The 20,266-nt window shown below is 32.4% G+C and overlaps 1 protein-coding gene across 1 annotated transcript; it reads left to right on the forward strand.

The window, feature by feature from the left end:
- Positions 1–654: 654 nt before the first annotated feature.
- Positions 655–20,228, forward strand: LOC110609458 (ran-binding protein M homolog). The gene is made up of 10 exons (XM_021749035.2): positions 655–1,232; positions 3,844–3,990; positions 4,117–4,203; positions 7,413–7,458; positions 9,251–9,327; positions 14,595–14,757; positions 17,345–17,413; positions 17,509–17,568; positions 17,947–18,033; positions 19,602–20,228. Exons 1-10 carry the CDS (start codon positions 805–807, stop codon positions 19,881–19,883), a joined length of 1,446 nt encoding a protein of 481 aa, XP_021604727.1. The 5' UTR covers positions 655–804; the 3' UTR covers positions 19,884–20,228.
- Positions 20,229–20,266: the final 38 nt, after the last annotated feature.

Raw genomic sequence — 20,266 nt, forward strand, 5'->3', positions numbered from 1 at the left:
ATAAAAAAATTAATTAGTAAATTTTTTAAATGTGAAAACTAATTATTTTAAATTATAATTTAAAAAATTTTATCATATAAATTAAAATTTATGGACAATTTTATACGTTCATTTAGATGAAAAAATATTAAGTGAAATTAAAATTGAAGGATAATTTTGTACATTGATCAATGTAAACACAATAAGTAAAATTTAAATATCTCAGTAAAGAAAAAAAAAATTGAATATAAATTTACTGTACCGTCGGAACAAGGGAGAATTACTATTAAATTTTTAGATTTTTAAGAAATTTATTAATTTATTTTTATTTTAAAATTATTCAATTAAAATAATTATGTATTTTATAAATAAAAAATTTAAGTTATTTTGTAAAAAAACAACATATTAATCAATTTATTTTAATTTTATTTAAAAAATTAAATAATATAAATATTTAAAATTATAAAATTAAGTATATATATAATTAATATTATATGCATGAAATAATATAAATATTTAATATAATTTTAACAGAAGAAATAAATAGCTAAATTTTTTAAAATATTAAATATTTTAATTAAATAAATTTAAAATAAAAATAAACTAATAAATTTTTAAAAAATGTAGAGATTTAATAACAGTCTACCATATTGAAGTTTAAGAAATTTGCAATAAAGTTGGAAGGTAGGGACTACGAAAGAAATTAACCATCATCCCCTCAAAGGAAAGGGACCCTCTCCCGGCCTTCTCCTCAGTCTCTCTGCCCCTCTACAATCCCTAAGATTTGCAGCTAATGATCCATTAGGAACCACTTAGGGTTTCAGAATGAGCAACTTGAACCACACCACCACCACCCCCACCAGCACCTCCAATGGCAGCAACACTGCTCATTTCAATCACCATCAAGATCTGGGCTCCTACTTTCTGAAGCTCGCGCGGCAGTCCTCACCGGCACTGGGAACTCCTTGTGCATCGACGATGATGGACGAGGAAGACCGGGAGGATGAACCTACTGAGCTCAACACGATCAACAGCTCCGGAGGGTTTCTTGTGATGTCCACCGACAAGCTTTCTGTTAAGTACACGAATGTTAACCTTCACGGCCACGATGTCGGCGCTGTTCAAGCCAATAAGCCTGCTCCTGTTAAGCGGCTTGTTTATTACTTCGAGATTTATGTTAAAAATGCTGGGGCTAAAGGGCAGATTGCTATTGGTTTCACTAATGAGAGCTTTAAGATGCGGAGGCAGCCCGGGTAACTTTCCCTTCTTTTTTTTTTTCTGGTTGAATTTAGAAATTTCGTTTCGATTTTAGTTTCTGTATTCGTTAGGGGATGGCGAAAATCAAAGGAAATTGAAGCTAGTGTAGGTGCGTTTGGTTCATAGGAGGTCCGTCTACTGTAATGAAATTGATCTTGTCTGTGTGGTTGTGGAGAAATGCTTTGTAAATGAAAGAATAATGAAGATCCCATGTCAATTATAGCCTTAGAAGATTAAGGAACTTGAGTCAAGTGTATATAATTGGGGTCTGCTTGGTTTAATAGAAATTGGAAGGGAAAAAAGTCTTCATTAGTTGACCATTTGGGGTATTAGCCAAATTCTGGTTAGAACAACTGTTAAGTAATCAAGGAGTGTGAAGAAACGGACTATAAGAATTAACCTTAAAATGTAACCAAGCTAGAATTTGAGTCGCCAACTGAAATGTATGTGCTATATGTCATTGAAGAACTTGGTTGGCATGTTGAAGGGAATAGCTCCCTCTGTTCAATAAGTGATATACTGTCTCTGAGTGGCTTTCATTGCTTTCACTATTTTTTGTCATTACCTTGATCAGAAAAGCTGTTCCCATGTTGAGTGAGTTCTAAGTGGAAATAGAGAAAACCCAGAATACATCTCCTATATTTTGAATTATTATTAAAGAATAATGCTGTCGTGCAATGCACGTTGATGCTAGGTTGCCTGAGGCACAGGCTATTGCTCAAGGAATGTGAGATTCATAGTCGTTAACATGTGTCTTAAATACTTGTTTATTTGGTATGGTGCCTCTATTATTTTATGGTAAATATTATGCACTTCTAATTTAATTCTTCTAATTTTAATTTTATTTAGCTTAAGCTTTTAGTTTCTGCTTTTTCATGTAATCTTAGGGTTCCTATTTAATAAACATGTCCAAGTACAACTAGGATTCTATTTTATAAATTGGCATCTTTTGGATTTGAGATATTCAAGTTTCAGTTCTTTTACATTATGGTGTACTCCAAATTTATGTTCCTGGTAGATTCCAGGTGGTTAAGGTTTACTTCAGAAATGTGCACTAGCCTTTTTATTGCTCTTTCATCCTGCATTAGAATGTTCTCAATCATAAGTCATAGACTTCCCAAAGCATTAAGAATTTCATTGGAAAAATATTAATACTAGAAAGAAAACTGTTAACATTTAAGGCTAGTGTATATCATGTGCACAAAAAAGGGGGAAGAAAGAAACCGCCCTTCAGTTTATTCAATATGAAGACAAAATACCATAATACCTTAAATTCTCCTCTTCGGGTTACTTCAAGAAAACCTAATGGTAAGCCTCTTCAGTGTCAGTTGTCAAGCCAAAAGGTCTTCTTCTTCTTCCGCTTCATTAAGTTAAGGCCCTCAATTTTATCTTCCTCTTTCTCCATCTCCTCTAAATTAGTCTCTTATTGTTTATAATTTGCAGCGATTAACCCTAAAGCTAGAAGCACTTCTGCTTGTTGGTGCTCAAACAGTTGAATTGACTTAAAGGGAAGATATATCACTTTGTTATTTTGGAATAAGGGCGGGTAATGTATTGTTATATGTAACTTTTAGGGGTCGATTCAATTTAATAGCTTGTATTTTATTGATATAGAAAATACCAATGCCCCATAGTAGTTAAAATCAATCACATGGCACAAAGTAACCATATGAGAGGTTTAAGGTAAAACCAACTATAACTAGTAAGGAGAAATCTAATGTCCCTCAAGACTTGAAGGTGCAATGCCCAGGCTTCCCTAACAAGTGCATGCCTTGGGAACAGTGCCTCACTTAGGATGCCAGAGGAACATGGTCAATATCCCACTTGAGTCTTGAGCCTAGGCATATGTTTTTTGACAACTATGGGTGGTATTGGGGCTTTTAGGAACTTATGGACAAGGCACAAAAGTAGGTGTGTACTTGAGTGAGGTTTTTGAAGTAAAATATATCTAATTTATGTTATGTAGAAATGAAGCACATTTTAGAAGGAAAGCATACAAAAATAAAACCATAATAGTATTTTGTTTAACTTATCATCTCTAATTTGAGAGCTTTATCCTATTGTGCAAAAACCGTGTGTCCAATAGTATGCGGTGGGAAGATAAAGGTTAGATTAGAATGATACTTGCGGCCTCTCTGTTTTCTAGCCCCTGTGCTTATTTATTTGTCTACAATTCTTCTGGACATCTCATCTACTGCTATAACAGTACGAAGAAACAATGCATGTGATCTAATATACCATTAAAAAGAAAAGAATTCATCAAATCTAGTGACTCACATGTAAGATGCGTCTTTTCTTGCCCAAAGATCCTAGAATGTACATGTGCCTGTGCCTAAGCGAAGTGCCTTACCTCTGGCTTCAAATGTGTATCAGCCCTTAGGTCCTATTTTACAACATTGACAAAAATGTAAAACCTTTTTGGATGCCTTAACTGACATGGAGGAGATTCAGGTAAGCTGGGTACTTGTATGGGTTTTATGATGGCCATGTAAATTTGCCTCCAAAAAGTTGTGGAAGAAAGATCCTTAGCTGTTAATGTGATTTTTTTTCCTCTCAAAATAATGCAAGTTTTTGAAATGTAATCCTTTACTATTTACCAACTGCCAGTTGGGAAGCAAACAGTTGCGGATATCATGGAGATGATGGATATTTGTATCGTGGACAAGGAAAGGGAGAGCCTTTTGGCCCAACCTTTACAGCCAAAGATACAGTTGGTGCTGGAATTAACTATGTTTCACAGGAACTCTTTTTCACGTAAGACAGTGCCCACTTTGGTTAGTGTATTTGTTGCTGGATTAGAAGTACTGTTGCATGTATAACTGTACGACATTCACCTTCTATTCCGAAAATCTTACCTTTACATGTGTTCTTATGTTGTAGTAAAAATGGAGCAGTAGTCGGGGCGGTGGGTAATGAAATGAAAGGTTCCTTGTTCCCTACTGTTGCTGTTCACAGCCAGAATGAAGAGTATGTTCTCCTTTAAATATTAATGCTTTTTAGCTCTTATTTTTTGGAACATTTTGCCTGCTGGATTTTGTAGGCACCATGGAAGTAGTTCTGTTGGCTGTTTAATTTGATTGGTGAGGTTAATTGATTATATGGATTGACATCTTGAGTCCTTTTTTATTTTTTTTCATTTTCATGAATACAATATTTGTGCATTGGGTTTCTTCTGGAAGCATTTGTGATGCATAGCCACCTGCCTAAATAACATTTCCTTTCTCATCTAGGTTCACATGGTGGTTGAGTTTATCTTTTCAGCGAAGCCTTCACTCACTACTAAGCATGTCAAGCTTTTCAGCAATGAAACATCTTGCCGTGAATTTGTAAATAATACAAAAATTTTGATAGATTTTAAGTAAACAAAAGCAAAGCTAAACTAAATTTAGGTTGCACATGTTTTTCAGATTTATAGAAATTTTTTTGAGGAAAACATTTTTGGGAAAGATAATTTGTTTTGTCTATGGTGTGGCTATAATGGGTAAATTGTGATCAGGCAGCAGGCTGCTGCTGTGCGTGTGGAGAGACCGAGAGAGAGAGTTATGCGAAAAAATGGATAAAGTGTGATTAGGTGAGTGGCAGCCACTGTTTATTTGGATGATTGCTTGTGCATGGTGAACTAATGGATATGTAACTGTGAATTCCTTTGTATTTGCCCTCCTGTTTTATTAGCTGATATGCCAGAAAATGACTTCTTAGTTTGACAGAAAAAAGTCATTTTCCTTGACCATGTATGGTTTTACCATTGGTAAAGAAAAGATTTTCTGTTGATTAATGTTCCCAAGCACTCTATATGTGACAAAAGGTTGAAAAGTGGTTTTTGGAAAAATATTTTTCATGAAACAAACTGAGCCTTAGTAAAATAAATGTTGAACTGTTTTGTCTTATATTTGGAGTGATGGTGTAAGTTCTTTTTTTGTCAGCATGTCAAAATGTTATGCACAATCATTTGTGCTGCAATTGACATTTTAACTTTGTTATAAGATGAGAAATGGGTATTTTCACCTGGAGTTTCTCATAGGATCATTATTGTTGATCGTTCTGCCAAATGAGTATATGGTTATAATTTGGTTAGCAAAGGCACTATATGCTTTACAAAACAAATTTGCAAGACTTTTGGCTTCAATGAAGATGACTTATCTAGTTCAACTCCCCATCACATGGTGTTCTCAGTTTGGGTATGTCACATGAGTACTGCATATATATTTTGGCCTCACTATATGTTACTGGATTGCATATTGAACCCAAGCTGTGTGCATTCAGGTTTCAGAGAACTAGGAGAAGGTACTTGACATATTAGTTATAAATGGTTAATCACACTCTAACACCTGTTTGGAGCTTTGGATGAAGGGAAAATAAGAGAGGAAGGAAAATTTGAGAGGAAAATAACTTTATTTTCTTTTCTATTATGTTTGGTTGAGAAATAATTTGTGAGACGAGAAAATTTTGAACGAAAAATAAATTTCAATTTCCACATCCATCTTCTCGGGAAGCAGTCATTAAAGCCATGCCTCAGGCTCAAGGCTCACCAGGTCTGAACCCTAGCACCACTACAGGAAAAAGTGGGTAATATTCTCCAGGCATTTGCCTTATGCACCTAAGTGTGCGCCTTGGACCAGGCGCTAGGCTCCAGAAAGGAGCACATTCTTTATTTCCACCTTCCTCGAGCACCTCCATTAGCAAAAATTCTACCACTTGATCCAAAAATTGCTTATCTAGCAAAATCAGATATTGACACGTTAGGAAGTTTTTAGAATTAATATTGCTGGTGATAACCAGTCCCAAAATCTCATGAAACTACAATTACAAACCTCACGTATTTCCATTTTCAATACTCTTGGTTCTTTTATCCTTCTTCTCATACATTGTTTTCAATATTTTCTTATTATTCTTTTATTTAACTGGTTTTTGGACTTCTTTGTTTCTACTTTATCTAAAATTGTCTTTTTATAAAAATTATATTACTACTACTGTTACATGGGTTTCTTATTCCAACATTTTTCTGATATTTCTTTTCCCCCCAAAAAAAAACACTAACATATCATTTAGTTAATTTGTTTCTTGATTATTTACCATCAATTCATAAAGTAATGTTAACATGTTATTTAAGTATGCTATTTTTAGGTTATCTCAAATTGTTTTTTCTCGGTTTTTCTAACAACAGTAGGCTATTTTTGCATTTATTTGTGAATATCAAAAAATCTAAGGTGTTTCTGAATGTCCAAAGTATGTATTTATTTTATTTTCTAACAAGTTGTAAAAAAGGGATATTAATCGTAAAGTCTGTATTTTATGCTTTTTTTATGCTTATTAGTGTTTTGTAGATTGGTGATTTTGATAAGTTTGATTAAATAGAGGTACATCTATTGTTGTTGTTATTTTATGGTTATTCTTTATTTATTTAAGCTTTAATTTTTTTATTACATTTTGCACCTTAGCTCATTCAAAGGTGCGCTTCCTCCTTGCCCCTAGGCCTCAAGACCCTTTCACACCTTAATACGCGTTGAGCCTTTAATAACTACAGAGAGAAATGGGAGGAAAATGTTTACTATTGCAAAAAGAATCCTATATTTCTGGGTTCTTTTTTTTAAGGATAAAATTATAATTTTTCATTCAAAAATAATTTCCTTTCATTATTTTCCTCCCTATATTGAAGCATAAATTATTTTCCCTCATAATTGAGAATCTTTTATTTTCCTCCTGTTATCCTCCCATCCAAACTGTTCAGCTTTGAGATTTGCAATATGTTGGAGGTTGTTGATTACTATTGAAATGCTTCTGTATGATATCAGTTTCTTCCTGCCCAAAAGAAACTGTTTGCTTCTAAATTTCTGCCAAAAGCAGTTCAGCTTTATGATTGAAAATGTTTATTTTGTGCATTTTTTTTGTTGAAGTTTAGTTTGTACATTTGGAGTTCTATAATATATTTATAAATTCTGCAGAAAATTTTCATCCCACTCAATATTTTCTTACACTGACAAAATTGTAGTTATACTCTATGCATCATGTATGCACCCCATTGTCTATTGTGGCACTTTTTCTCTCTGACATGATATAATTGATAGTCCTGTTAAAGTTTCTATAAATTTTTCCTTCTAGTTTCTAATTATGGTTATATTTATATGTAGGTAAATTTTCTGATTTCTTAATCTGCACATATGATTTCCATCTGGCAGGATTGAAGTCAACTTTGGGCAGAAACAATTTGCTTTTGATCTTAAGGCAAGATGTCCTATCTTTCTTCTTTGTGCAAGATCATACTAAAGCTTAGGAAATTCAAGTTTGTATTTATAGAATAGTGACAAGCTAAAATGTCTGCCCTTCTATTTGCCATTTATGATACGATAGGTAAACAAAGTTTTGTATTGAGGTGGTGAATTTCATTTTATGTTTGCAGACAATTTTTTTAATTCGGGGTAAAATATAAATTAGTGCCTGTGCCTTGTGGTGTGTCAAAAATCACAGATGAGAAAAGATCTAGTTTCTGAAGTTTGATGCTGACTACTAATTCCATTACTTTGTTTTCTATTTGAAATAATTTACTCCTTGTTAACAAAATAGTCTCTATATCTAAAATTTATTGAAATAATTGTAGTCTCTATATCTAAATTTATTTAAGTAATTCATTATTTTTATATTTTAATAATTATATAATTTATGAAAATATTAACTACTTTTGTAGTTCTAATTATTTCTATATAAAATACTAAAAATAGTTAGATACTGTGTTTTTTCAAATAGTAAAAGATAATTAACAACAAACAATGTGTTTTAATGAACTCTAATTTTTTTATATGTTATGATTTACAATTTTGTGTAATTTTTTTATGGTAATATATTTCAATAAAAGAATAATTATTAAAGTACTCTTAGCATTATGTTTGAGAAAATTATAATAAAGCTTAATTTTTATATGATTAAGTATAGATTATTTTGACAATACATAATCATACATAAACCATATAGAGCTATAATTTCTTTATAATTCATAAATATTCTCAACAAATTATATTTTAAATTAAATTTTCATTTAAATTAATTATTAAAAAAGTAATTTAATAAACCTGTATAATTTATTGAAACTAGTTTAAAATTTGGATGTATGATTAGAACAAATAAACCTGTATGAAAATTATTTTTATAAATTAATTTAATAAACCTGTATAAAAATTTAATTGTATAAATTTCATTTTAATTTAAAATGAAAATTATATATAAAAAATAAACCTGTATAATTTTTCGAAACTAGTTTAAAATTTGGATGTATGATTAGAAAAAAATATAAATAATAATTATAATTATAAAACATTTTTATAAAATATATAATTTTTTAAATATGAAATAAATTATTACTTAAATATATAATTTGATTGTTGGGACAATTTTGTTAACAAAATTAAATTGAAGGGACAAGATTGTTTTAAATTACTACATTACATTTCATAGCAGAAACTCCTATTATGTTACAAAATCAAACCTTAAATACTGAATCATTTCTCATCAGAAATGCAGCACTAACCTGTGTTTTTTGGCATATGTCATGAGACAGATTAATTTGTAATGTACCTTTTTATATTTTCGTCACTTGCTTCTTGAGACTTGAGAGTCATTTGTCCTGGCACTTAAAGTTGTTTATAGTAACCGATAAGATAAAATTTTGTTTGTGTGGAAACTAATATTTGAAGTTTACGTTTTTAGGCTTGCCTATCATGCAATACTTCATTTTGTACAGCTGGAAAAGCATACACTGCTTAGGCCCAAAATACATATATTACTTTTCATTTGCTGTTATTGGTGTTATAATTATTTGGTTTGATTGCATAATATCTTATGGCCGGGTAGTCTTGATGTATATTTCATTAGTGTATAAATCTGTGCTAAACTAAATAAAACAATGAACTTAGTTAATTTGCTCATGTTGAAAATTTGCAATTTGTAAAATAGGGCATTTTGTAAAAGTAAAAGTTTGCATTATTAATTTTGCCTTGTCTTTATTTTTATATTCTTTGATTAGGAATATGAAGCACAGGAAAGGTCAAAGCAACAAATTGCAATTGAAAAGATATCCTTGCCGCCAAATGTCAGTTATGGGTAAGTTCACAACAAAAATGACCCTCGCTTAAACAAGCCATTTCTTCCTTTTGATTGTAGGTATTTGTGCTTTGTGAAATATTTAGAAATTTATTACTGGCGGCCAAGCAATCAATCCCTCTTTGTTTATGTCGGCACTGTGATTCCTTTTTCTTTTCATCTTTTATAATCTTGATCTTTATCAATTCAAACTATGTATTCATACTCTTCGGTTTTAGTTCGAGTGACAAAAGGATGGAATAAAATGTGCTGGTGTTGTATTGACATCAAACGTCCTGGAATCAGGAATGAGGGAACTAAGCTTTGGTATGAAGTGCCTTGATTACTTTCTAGGAAGCTCTTGAGCTAGAGAGCCACAAAGTTAAATGCATGTATGGCAAAGACGGTAGATCTCCTTCAATAAGTTTTCTTGATCCAAAAAAAAAAAAAGGAAGAAGAAGGTTAAGTTGAGGGTGGAAGTAGGGCTGAATCTTAGAGCTGAAAAGTAACACTCTCTATTAGTTTCTCAGGATTGGACTGTTTTAAGAGGATGTTTGGCTTAGATTATGTAATTTAGCTTATAAGCATCAAGTGCTTATAATCTTATTTGAGCTTATAAGCACTTTAGATGTTAAGTTGTTACATGTTTGGTACAGGTGCTTATAAGTAATTGAAGAATTTTGAGTGGAATTTTTTATTCTATTCCAATTGAATTGATCTATATAAGGTTTGAGTATTTATACACAAAGAATCAATATAATTTAGGAATATTTGTAATAAAAATAAAATCCCTATAATCAAGTCTAATTAGAATTCTAAAGATCTGACCTCTTAATTAGGAATCTTTTATGTTGGTCAATACTTCCCCTTAAATTGGTGCATAGATATCACACATGTCCAATTCGCAAATCAGCAAATCAGGTATGATAGGTCTTGTATGATAGGTCTTGTTACTGGGTCCTTTGGTAAACACATTAGCTAACTATTCATCGGAAGTCACATGATCTAATCTCATGACACTATTTATTAACTTTTCTTTAATGAAGTACTGATCAATTTTTGTGTGTTTTGTTCGATCATATTGAACCTAATTGTGAGCTATACTGATGACAACTTTGTTGTCACAATACAAGAGCAATTTGACCCTCTCTAACAGTTTCAATTCCTCCAACAATCTCTGCAATCATAGGGGTTTACAAACACCTTATGCCATCCCTCTATATTCCCCTTCAGCACTTGATCGAGTAATAATATTTTGCTTCTTGTTTCTCCAAGTGATAAGGTTTCTTTCCGTAGGTGTGTAGTAATCACTAGTCGACTTCCTATCATCAGGGAATCCAGCCTAATCTGTATCTGTGAATGCGTGTATGCAAAAATGATCGTATTTAGAGAATAAGAGACTTTTTCCAGGAGTAGATTTCAAGTATTACAAAATGCAAAAAACAGCTTGCATGTGAGACTCACAAGGATCATGCATAAACTGACTGATTAAGCTGACTGCATATGCTATGTCTGGTCGAGTATCCGAAAGATAAATCAATCTGCTTACCAATTTCTGATATCTGCCAATATCTACTGATTCACAAATCTTTACTTGTAGCTTATGATTGCTCTCAATGGGAGTTTCTGTTGGTTTGCAGTCTAATATACCAGCTTCTTCCAAGAGATTTTTCAAGAGATTCAAAATATATTTTTTCTTATAAATAAAGATTTCCTTCCTTGATCTGGCAACCTCAATTCTCAAGAAATACTGAAGCTTTCCTATATTCTTAATTTCAAATTCTTGAGCTAGAAGTTTCTTAAATTGATCCATCTGCTTTGTGTTTCACAGTAAACACCCATTTGCAGCCAACTGGCTTTTTTCCAGGCAGAAGTCACCAACTGCAAGTCTCATTTTTAGCCAAAACTTTCCATTTTTCAATCATTGCTCCATTTCAATTAGAATCTTTGAGAGCTTCTTTCCAATATGATGGGATAGACATAGAGGAAATAGACAAAGTAAAGGCTCTATAGGACGGAGACAAAAAAATAATAAGAGATGAAGTTAGAAATAGAGTGTTTTATACAAGATCTAACTCTTTTTCATTGAGCAATTGGATTATTCAGATCATTAATGGGCTCAAGGTTTAGAGTTGACTCACCAAACGGATAAGAGGGAGAAGAGAAAGATTCATGATACTAAGTAGGCTGCACTTCTCCTTTTGTTTTGTCTCTTCTTGAGTATCTTCTTAAATTTGGGTTATCCAAACGCCCAATTTTTTTTTTTTTTTTCTCTTTCTGATCACCAATAGTCTCCCCCTTATAGTAGTCTTTTTTGAGTAAAAAATTCTAGAGTTATAGAACTAGGAATCATCTTGGCTTGTTAACACATCTCTTCTCTCATTGTCCTCTCCCTGAGGAGGTGATGGGGTAATGTTAAAGTAAAATTCAATCTCTCTAAATGTAACATCCATACTGACAAAATATTTTTTAGATGGAGGGTGGTAACAGTTGTAACCCTTATATCTGGGAGAATACTCAACAAATACACATTTAAGAGTTCTTAGATCGAGCTTTTCACCCGTCTTAGTATGAACAAAATAAAACACGTGCACCCAACCACTTTTGGTGAAATGGTATAAGTATTTTCTTTTTGTAGCATCTCTAAAGAACTTTTAAAGGTAAGAGTTTTGAGAGGCATTTTATTAATAAGATAAGTTGTGGCTAAGACTGTATCCCCCCAATAAGTTTTTTGAAGATTCATGGTAAAAGGAAGAGATCTGGCTATTTCCAACAGGTGTTTATTTTTCTTTCAGCAATACCATTTTGGGCACTAGTGTAAGGACAACTAGTTTGATGTAGTATCACATTAGACTCCAGATAAGCAGAAAAACAACCATCAACTTACTCTGTGCTATTATCAGTTCTCAAAACTTTTATCTTAGCATCAAATTGAGTACAAACCATATTGTGAAAAGATTAAAAGCAAAAAAACACATCACTTTTTGCCCTTATCAAATAAACTCAAGTCATGCGAGTGCAACAATCAATAACAATAACAAACCAACGATTACTAGATAGTGAAACCATTTGAGTAGGTCTTCAAACGTCAAAATGAATAATCACAAAACCTATTGTTACTTGAGGGATAAGAGGTTCTTGTATGCTTAGCATACTCACAAGCATCGCAAACTAAAAAATCACACTAAGTCTTATAAAATAAATCAGGATAAAGTTTCTTTAAAACAAAAAAGGATGGGTGTCCTAACCGTTGATGCCATTGTATGATTTTCTGGTTGACATCCTGATTTCTTCCTGAAAGAGGTTAAGGTGAATTCAAACTCAGATTTCTTTCCAATATATATAAGCTATGATGCATTCTACAATTGCCAATTCTCTTTCCAGTTTGAAGGTCCTAAATAACACAATAGTCAGAAAAAAAAATTTCAATTTTACACTAATAGATAAAAGATTAACAGAAAAACAAGAAACATGGAGAATAGAGGATAACTTGATATTTAGAGTATAAACAATAGAAATGGTTCTAGAGATATGAGTGAAAGAACCATTTGCGTATTTTTTTGTAGACATGGAAAATAATTAAGAAAGCTTTTAGAGGAGTTTGTCGTGTATTTATTTGCACCAATTAATAATTCATGGAGCAAAATCAAGAAATGAGACAAAAATATTATCAGAAGTCCTTACATTACCCACACTTTTCACTGCCATTGCCATTCACTGCTATTTCAAGAAAAAAATCCATCCTTCTTCTGTCAATAAAAAAAAAAGCGGATGTTCACCAAAGAAAGAACTGCTGTTCACCGGTGAAAAAGCATGGGTATGGGCTAGTCAGAGGTGCAACGTGAAGGGGAGGCTGCCGAAAAGAAGCACCGGAGAGCGATCCACGCGCCAGTTCCTGGAAAGAGAGCAGAAACTGTGGTGGCACGTGAGCTCACCCGTGTGGCCGGAACGGAGATGCGACGCTGGGAATAGTCCCGAAATCTCATGGGTTCTCTCTTGGTATGGGCGGTGTCAGTTTAGAGTTGTCTAGAAGTTTGATCTATAACAATCCTAACTCTGTGAACCGTTATACCAAATAATGTTGGCAAAACTTTGATACCATAAAGAATTTTGGAAAGAATTTTTTATTCTATTCCAATTGAATTGATCTTTACAAGGTTTGAGTATTTATGCATAAAGAATCAATCTAATTTTGAAATGTTTACAATAAAAATAAAATTTTTATAATCAAGTCTAATTAAGATTTTAAAGATTCTAAATCCTCCTGATTAGGAATTTTCTATGTTGGTCAACAGTAATAAATAAAAGATGATGTGTTTGGTTAAAATAGCTTAAAAGCACATTTATTACGAAATGACTAAAAGGGATATAAGGTATTTTTTCATTAAATGAAGATGTATGTTATAATTTAAAATTTTTAATAAGGACAATACAATAATTTAATTAGGCAAACTAGCTTGCTTATTGTGTTTATAAACATCAAAATAAAAAGCTGGGGGACCAGATTATTTTTTTGTGCTTATAAGCTGCTTATAAGTATGTTATGTTGTTATAAACAAATAAGTCATTTGAGTTTTAGAGCTTATAAGCTAGGCCAAACACTTTTTAAAGTGAATAATTACCTGTTATTGGAGTTTTGTGTATATCTTGTGTTTCTGCCTTATATTACTCTCGATACATTCTCTTACACGATAGTTCTCAGTTTTGCTTCTTTTCCAAATTTTGGTTTCTCACATCACCTTTATTTGGTCTTTTAGGAACAACAAAATTGATCTAAAATTGTGAATATCAAGGATCATTCCATTTTCTGATCCTCAACCAATTATTACTGCTTTATTTTCGCTGAAATTTTTTGCATGGCTTAAAATCTTAATGACCGCCGATGATGGACATCTCTACTTGTGTATCATGGTATAGTTTTGTTATATTAAATGTTGATACCTATTATAAATCTGATAAAATATTCTGCACAATGTATTCATTTGTGAATTTTTTTCCATGGTTCATTTAAATGATATGATGCAACATGTTATGAGCAGGTTCTTGCTGCTTAACTATAATAATTACCATTGCTTAAATTTTGAAATAGAGCTGGATTTCTGATTTGGAACTCATTCTGAGCTTCTTATTGATTCATCGTTTGTATCAACATATGAGCCATGTGTGACTGCAAATGATTAACTTGGTAGCCAATCTTGTATCATTCAGAAGCTGGAATTGTTGATTTGGTTATTATATATATCTTATTATTTTCATCAGTCCATGATTTATTTGTGTTTCATGAGCAGACTTGTTCGCTCCTACTTACTACATTATGGCTATGAGGAGACTCTCAATTCATTTGACTTGGCTAGTAAAAGTACTGTTCCTCCTATATATATAGCTCAAGAGAATGGGTTTGATGAGCAAGACATCATGTATGCATTAAACCAGAGGAAAACTCTTCGACAGGTATGTATTTGTTAGAGAACGAGGTTTCTATTTATTTAGTAGTTTCCATCAGGTGACATTTATTTTTAAGAAATATTATCTGACTACAGAGCTGATGGCTATTTAGCTTAAGAATAAATGTATCTCTCCGTGTATCTTTTTGTTGAGAAGTGTTCTTCCTTTCTTTTCTCATTTTTGGACATGAAAAACCTAAGCCTTTTTCTCCCTATTTCCTTCTTTTACTCGGGGAGTAAAAGAAACTGTTAAAGATGTGTCATTAGATTTGCTATAGCATAGAATAAGAGAGCTACTAAAGGATCTTAGTTGATGAATGGAAAGAGGTAGACTTTTCCATCCATGGAGAGCATTTGGAAAGTCCGTGTTCCTTTGGAAGTTTTAGTTTTTTGCTTAAAAACATCTTCTACGCTTATGTGACTACAGCAGCACAACTGCTTCTACTAATTCTTAATTTCAAACTAGTTGATGTGACGTTGGTTGTATGGATCATTTTTGGCCATTCAACTCTGTTTGAAATCAATTTGTATTAGTGTCCAAATTTTGTAAATCTTTTGATTCTCTTCCTTTCCCTTCTCATTCCTTCTATAACTAACTTATCCCACTTATATTTGGGGCATTCAGTGCACTACATTGGTATGGAGAAACCATCTTAATCAATCCCCTCTCATTTTATCTGCAGTGTGTGTGACCTGCATTCTCTTGCAAATATGGTTATTCCTAATCTTATCCATTATTTTGTTACCAGATATCCATCTTACCATCCACATTTTTGCCGTACTTATATTATGTGTATATTGTACCTTATATGGCCAACATTCACCTTCATACAACATAACTAGCATGATCACAGTTCTATAGAATTTACCTTCACATCTGCTTCAACCATCTTGTTGTGATCATTTGACCTTCGCACTTGAATTGGTTGTGTGTTAGTGCCAAATATGTATTCAATCGAACCTCATCTCTATTCCTTTTATGAGAGCTAAACTGGCTATTCGTATATTGTCCTACTTCTACTTAGAATAAAACCCTTACTCTTGATTCCTTTTCTGCAACTCTAACTTTTGGTTAACTGTTTCATTAGTTTCATCCATTAATGTAAACATCATATATGAATAACATGCATCATAGAATATCATCTTGAATGTGACCAGTTAGCTCATCCATAACTAAGATTAACAGATATGAATTCAAAGCCAATCCCTTATCTTAAACCACTGTAATGAGGAACTTGTCTGTCTCTTTACGTGAAATGACCTTAATGGTATTTATGTTTTTGAGAGGAACTACTTTCTTCTCCAACATCCACCAAATAACTTCCCTTAGCACACTCTCATGTCTTCTGTGTTAATGAATACCATGTGGGGGTCCTTTTTCTCTCTATAAAATTCTCTTGCAGAAAGATAGGTCTCTAATACTTCACTAGTGTCCCTAAGCTTGCGTTCAATGCTCTTTTAATTAGCTTCAGTGTGTGGCTTATTAGTTTAATGCCTCAGTAGTTTGTATAACTTACAATGTCTCTTCATTCTTAAAGATAGGAATCATAGTGGCTTCCTCTAGTCATTTGGCATTTCTAAAAAAGAAGGGCAGTGTTTGACTATTTTCTGCATGATACTCAATTTCCTTGGCATTTTATGTTCCTTTATTTTGCTTTTGCATTCATGCCATGATTTGTTAAAGAGTTCATAACTTGATAGAGAAGGCACAAGGAGTGCTGGTTGGTGTAGAAAAAAGCATCATTGTGGCATTAGATTATTGGACCATTAAGTTTGATGGGAAAAGTTGGGATTTTGTGACACTGGCACACAGACTTGAGCATTGAGATTAAAAACAAAGATGATGCCTTCCTGTGGGGCATTGGTGCTTTCCCCTCTTGTTCTATGATGTGTTTGTAGATGTTCTTTCTCTATTGTTATTTTTCCATCTTCTAAACATTTTTATGGGCTTCTTTTTTGTGCACCTGGTATATTTTTGAGTTTTGGAAGATGCTTTATTTATAAATACAAGTCCAGCTTTTTTCCTTCAGACTTTAAAAGTGCTTTTTAGCATTTTCTGTTATTCAACCCTAAACTAAGCAATGATTTTTGCGAGGGTGATTGCATTTGGAAGTTAATTTAACTATACTATTTGTTAAGAACAGATTTGTGCAGATTTTAATCTAATAGTGTAACTTTTTAGAAGGATGCATGGCAAGGTACTAACAATATAATCAGTTTCTGTTGGTCTTTATTTTGTGGAAAGATTTGTTAATTGTAATTTGATTATATGCCATCTTGTTTTAAATTATGGAATAATGCTTTTTAATTTTGTTCTCCCAAAGACAAAATTCGAATGGAAACCTTTTAGAAACATCATATGCATAAGCCTCATTTGATAAAATAAAAAATCTCTCTTTAAATTATGTTTGATCATCGTCTCATTACTTGAAGTGATCATTCTATGTGCTATCATTGAACATATTCCTCAATAATTGAGCTCTATGTTGTTGCTTTTAGTATTTTGTATAAAGTACTATTGCTTTTCTCCTTCCTAGCTTTTGAATATAAGCTTTGGTTTTGCTCACATATTTTCCTTTTCTATATTAATGCAGCTAATCAGGAATGGTGACATTGATGCTGCAATCAGTAAGCTCCGTGATTGGTATCCACAGATTATTCAGGTAAATGCAATTTGTTTGATTGTACTATCAACGCTCCATCACTGCTACTCAGTCTGATTTCTTCTAGTTTCAACTCTTATTTTTCCTTTGTGCAGGATGAAAGATCAGCTACATGCTTTCTGCTTCATTGTCAAAAATTTATTGAATTGGTTCGAGTATGTTTTCTGGATTAGTTAATTTGTTTATGAATAATTTTTTTATTGTTTTTTAAAAGGAGATTTTTAATTTTTTGCTGGTGATGATGATTAGGACTGACATGTATGTTATTTTTTGAAAGCTTACTGTATCACATGATGAAATTGGAGATTGCAACATTTTCTTTTGTAATTTATATAGGGAAAACTTTTGCATGTGCTTTTATTACTTGTATTTGTGGCTATTTCCTAATGTAATTATTTAAATGGCTCTCTTATGCGCTGGAATGTATTCTCTGTGCAATATTTTAATCTCTGTATGCAACTAATGATGCTATTTTGTTTATGTTGCATATTTTGACAAAATTATTGACATGGCATTACATGCAATGTGTATAGGTTGGATCTCTGGAGGAGGCTGTGAAATATGGAAGGAATGAATTGGCTAAATTCTTTGAGTTGCCTGGGTTTGATGATCTAGTTCAGGTATCGAAAAAGTTCATTTATCAAATAAAAATTATTTTGTGCCTAAGAAATGTATGTTCTGATAATCTGGGAAGGGCAGTGGATTCTGCCTTCACTCTTTACAGGAGAGTTGGTTATTGTGCTGTCTTAGGCACTCGACCACAAGAAATTCTAGTTCTGCATGTGAATGACTTTTTTCAGATTTTTAGATGCAATTGATGATTGTTAAATTCCAGGAGACTTTCCTCCTTGCAGATTTATAAACTCATTGAAATTGTTAGGTCAATTCAGATATTGTTGCTTCAGCTATGTTTGGAATTGAAAAAAATACTGCTGCTTGCTGTGGTAAATGGAATGAAAATTGACCATGGAATGAAATGGCTCCTTTCATTGTTTTATTTCTTGTTGTTCTTAGCAAACAGGCTGATCTGTGCATTTTAGTCTTCCATAGGGGAGAGCAAATGAGAGAGTTAGTTCTTGGTGGTAATCAGAAGAAAAAATGTTTCTTTGTTAAGGCTCTGATTCCCAGCTTCCAAAAAATATTTCCTCTTTTTAGTTTTGATTAGATTTAAAAAGAACTTTTTTGTTTGACGGGGCAGTAAAACAGAATTTTTTGAATATCATGTGAAAAAAAATGGAGATTGATGGATGCTTCACTTTCTGATGTTCGATCAATTGCTTAGCCTCCTTTCGATGGTTGGTGGAATGTGGAATTTTTCCGATTCTGTTACCAATGAATCTTCTGAAAGTTAAGAAGTGGAAAATGAGCATTGTGTCCTCATACCTAATGGCATCTTCTATTCCAATAAGAATGGGTTGGATAGTAATGCTGTAGGTTTGAATACAATCAGGCTATGTTTGGTTCAATTCCAATTCCTAAATTTTTGTGGAATTCAATTGAATTACATGTTTTATGGGTTTAGTTTGAATAAAAATTAGAATTCAATTCTAGAAATTCAATTCCATGGAATTGGTTATACTAAAATCAATTCCTATCAAATTTGATGGAATTTGAAATGAATTCCACAAAATTTACACAATAACATCTTTTGGACTAATTTATCCCTTATACTTTATTGGTCATAAAAGTGAAAACTATAAAAACTAGTTTTCTATTTACCTACTATATAGACAATTATATAATATATTTTCTTTATTTTTCTAATTTTATAATATTTAAGTTTATTTTCTCTTACTAATAAGACTATTTATTTTATTATATAAATCTCCCAGTCTTGAAAATTTATTTTAAATTTGTTAGTATGTTTTTAATGGGTTTATAATTTTGTTAGTAGTTACAAATTTATTAAATATAAAATTTTTTGATAGAGTAGAATTTTTTTTATTTTACTCTTAAGGGTAGTTTAGGAATGAAAAAATGAGTTATGTGGAATTTAATTGAATTCTGCATTTTAAGTTGTATCGTACCAAACAATGAAATTCATTTCAAATAAATTCTATTTAGAATTCAATTGAATTCCATGTAGTTTTATAAGATAGAATTGAACCAAACACTATGTAATCAATTAGCTTCTTTGTTTTCCATGTCGAAGGCTAATTCATCCATTGCTTTCTCTTGCACTGTACAGGACTGTGTTGCTTTGCTGGCATATGAACAACCACAGGTGTCCTCAGTTGGCTATCTTCTTGAAAAATCACAGCGTGAGATTGTGGCGGACACAGTAAATGCAATGATCTTGTCAACAAATCCCAATCTTAAGGATTTACAAGGCTGCTTACACTCGTATCTCGAAAGGTTACTAAGGCAGCTTACTGTTTGCTGTTTGGTGAGAAGGTCCTTGAATGGGGATCAAGGTGAATCTTTCCATTTGCATAGAGTACTCAACAGTGGCAAGAAGACCAAGTGCTAACTTAACATGATCTTGTTGCCGTGTCTTTCATCCTTCATTGTTCATATTGCCAGTAAACCATTTCCTGAACTGCAATTCAAGCGATCAGATAAAACATAGTATCATGCCTTGGTGGATGCCGTCATGCTTGGCTGAGATGTGAGCGAGAGTTGGGATGTTCTCAGTTTCCCCAAAGCTGTAAGCTTGCAAAATTTGATCTTGAAATGTGCTTTCTTACTATTTTTAGATGTGCCTAGAGTAAGTTTATTTCAGGTATTACTGTATATATTTGGTTTACGTACATTGTCTTAAGATTTTTAGCAGTTGTGATCCATTTTATTCAAATGGAAAACTTGTTGGAAGCTCTGTTTGTGCATTAATTTGTTTAAGCTTTGATGATGGTT

This window comes from Manihot esculenta, chromosome 2 (genome assembly GCF_001659605.2).
Source record: "Manihot esculenta cultivar AM560-2 chromosome 2, M.esculenta_v8, whole genome shotgun sequence".
NCBI classification, from domain to species: Eukaryota; Viridiplantae; Streptophyta; class Magnoliopsida; order Malpighiales; family Euphorbiaceae; genus Manihot; species Manihot esculenta.

Excerpts from the sequence above, each read along its gene's own strand:
- LOC110609458 (XM_021749035.2), top strand. The coding sequence starts at position 805 with ATGAGCAACTTGAACCACACCACCACCACCCCCACCAGCACCTCCAAT. Across the intron at positions 17,414-17,508 it reads GGTATCCACAGATTATTCAG|GATGAAAGATCAGCTACATG; the intron begins GTAAATGCAATT and ends TCCTTTGTGCAG. Across the intron at positions 18,034-19,601 it reads GGTTTGATGATCTAGTTCAG|GACTGTGTTGCTTTGCTGGC; the intron begins GTATCGAAAAAG and ends TGCACTGTACAG.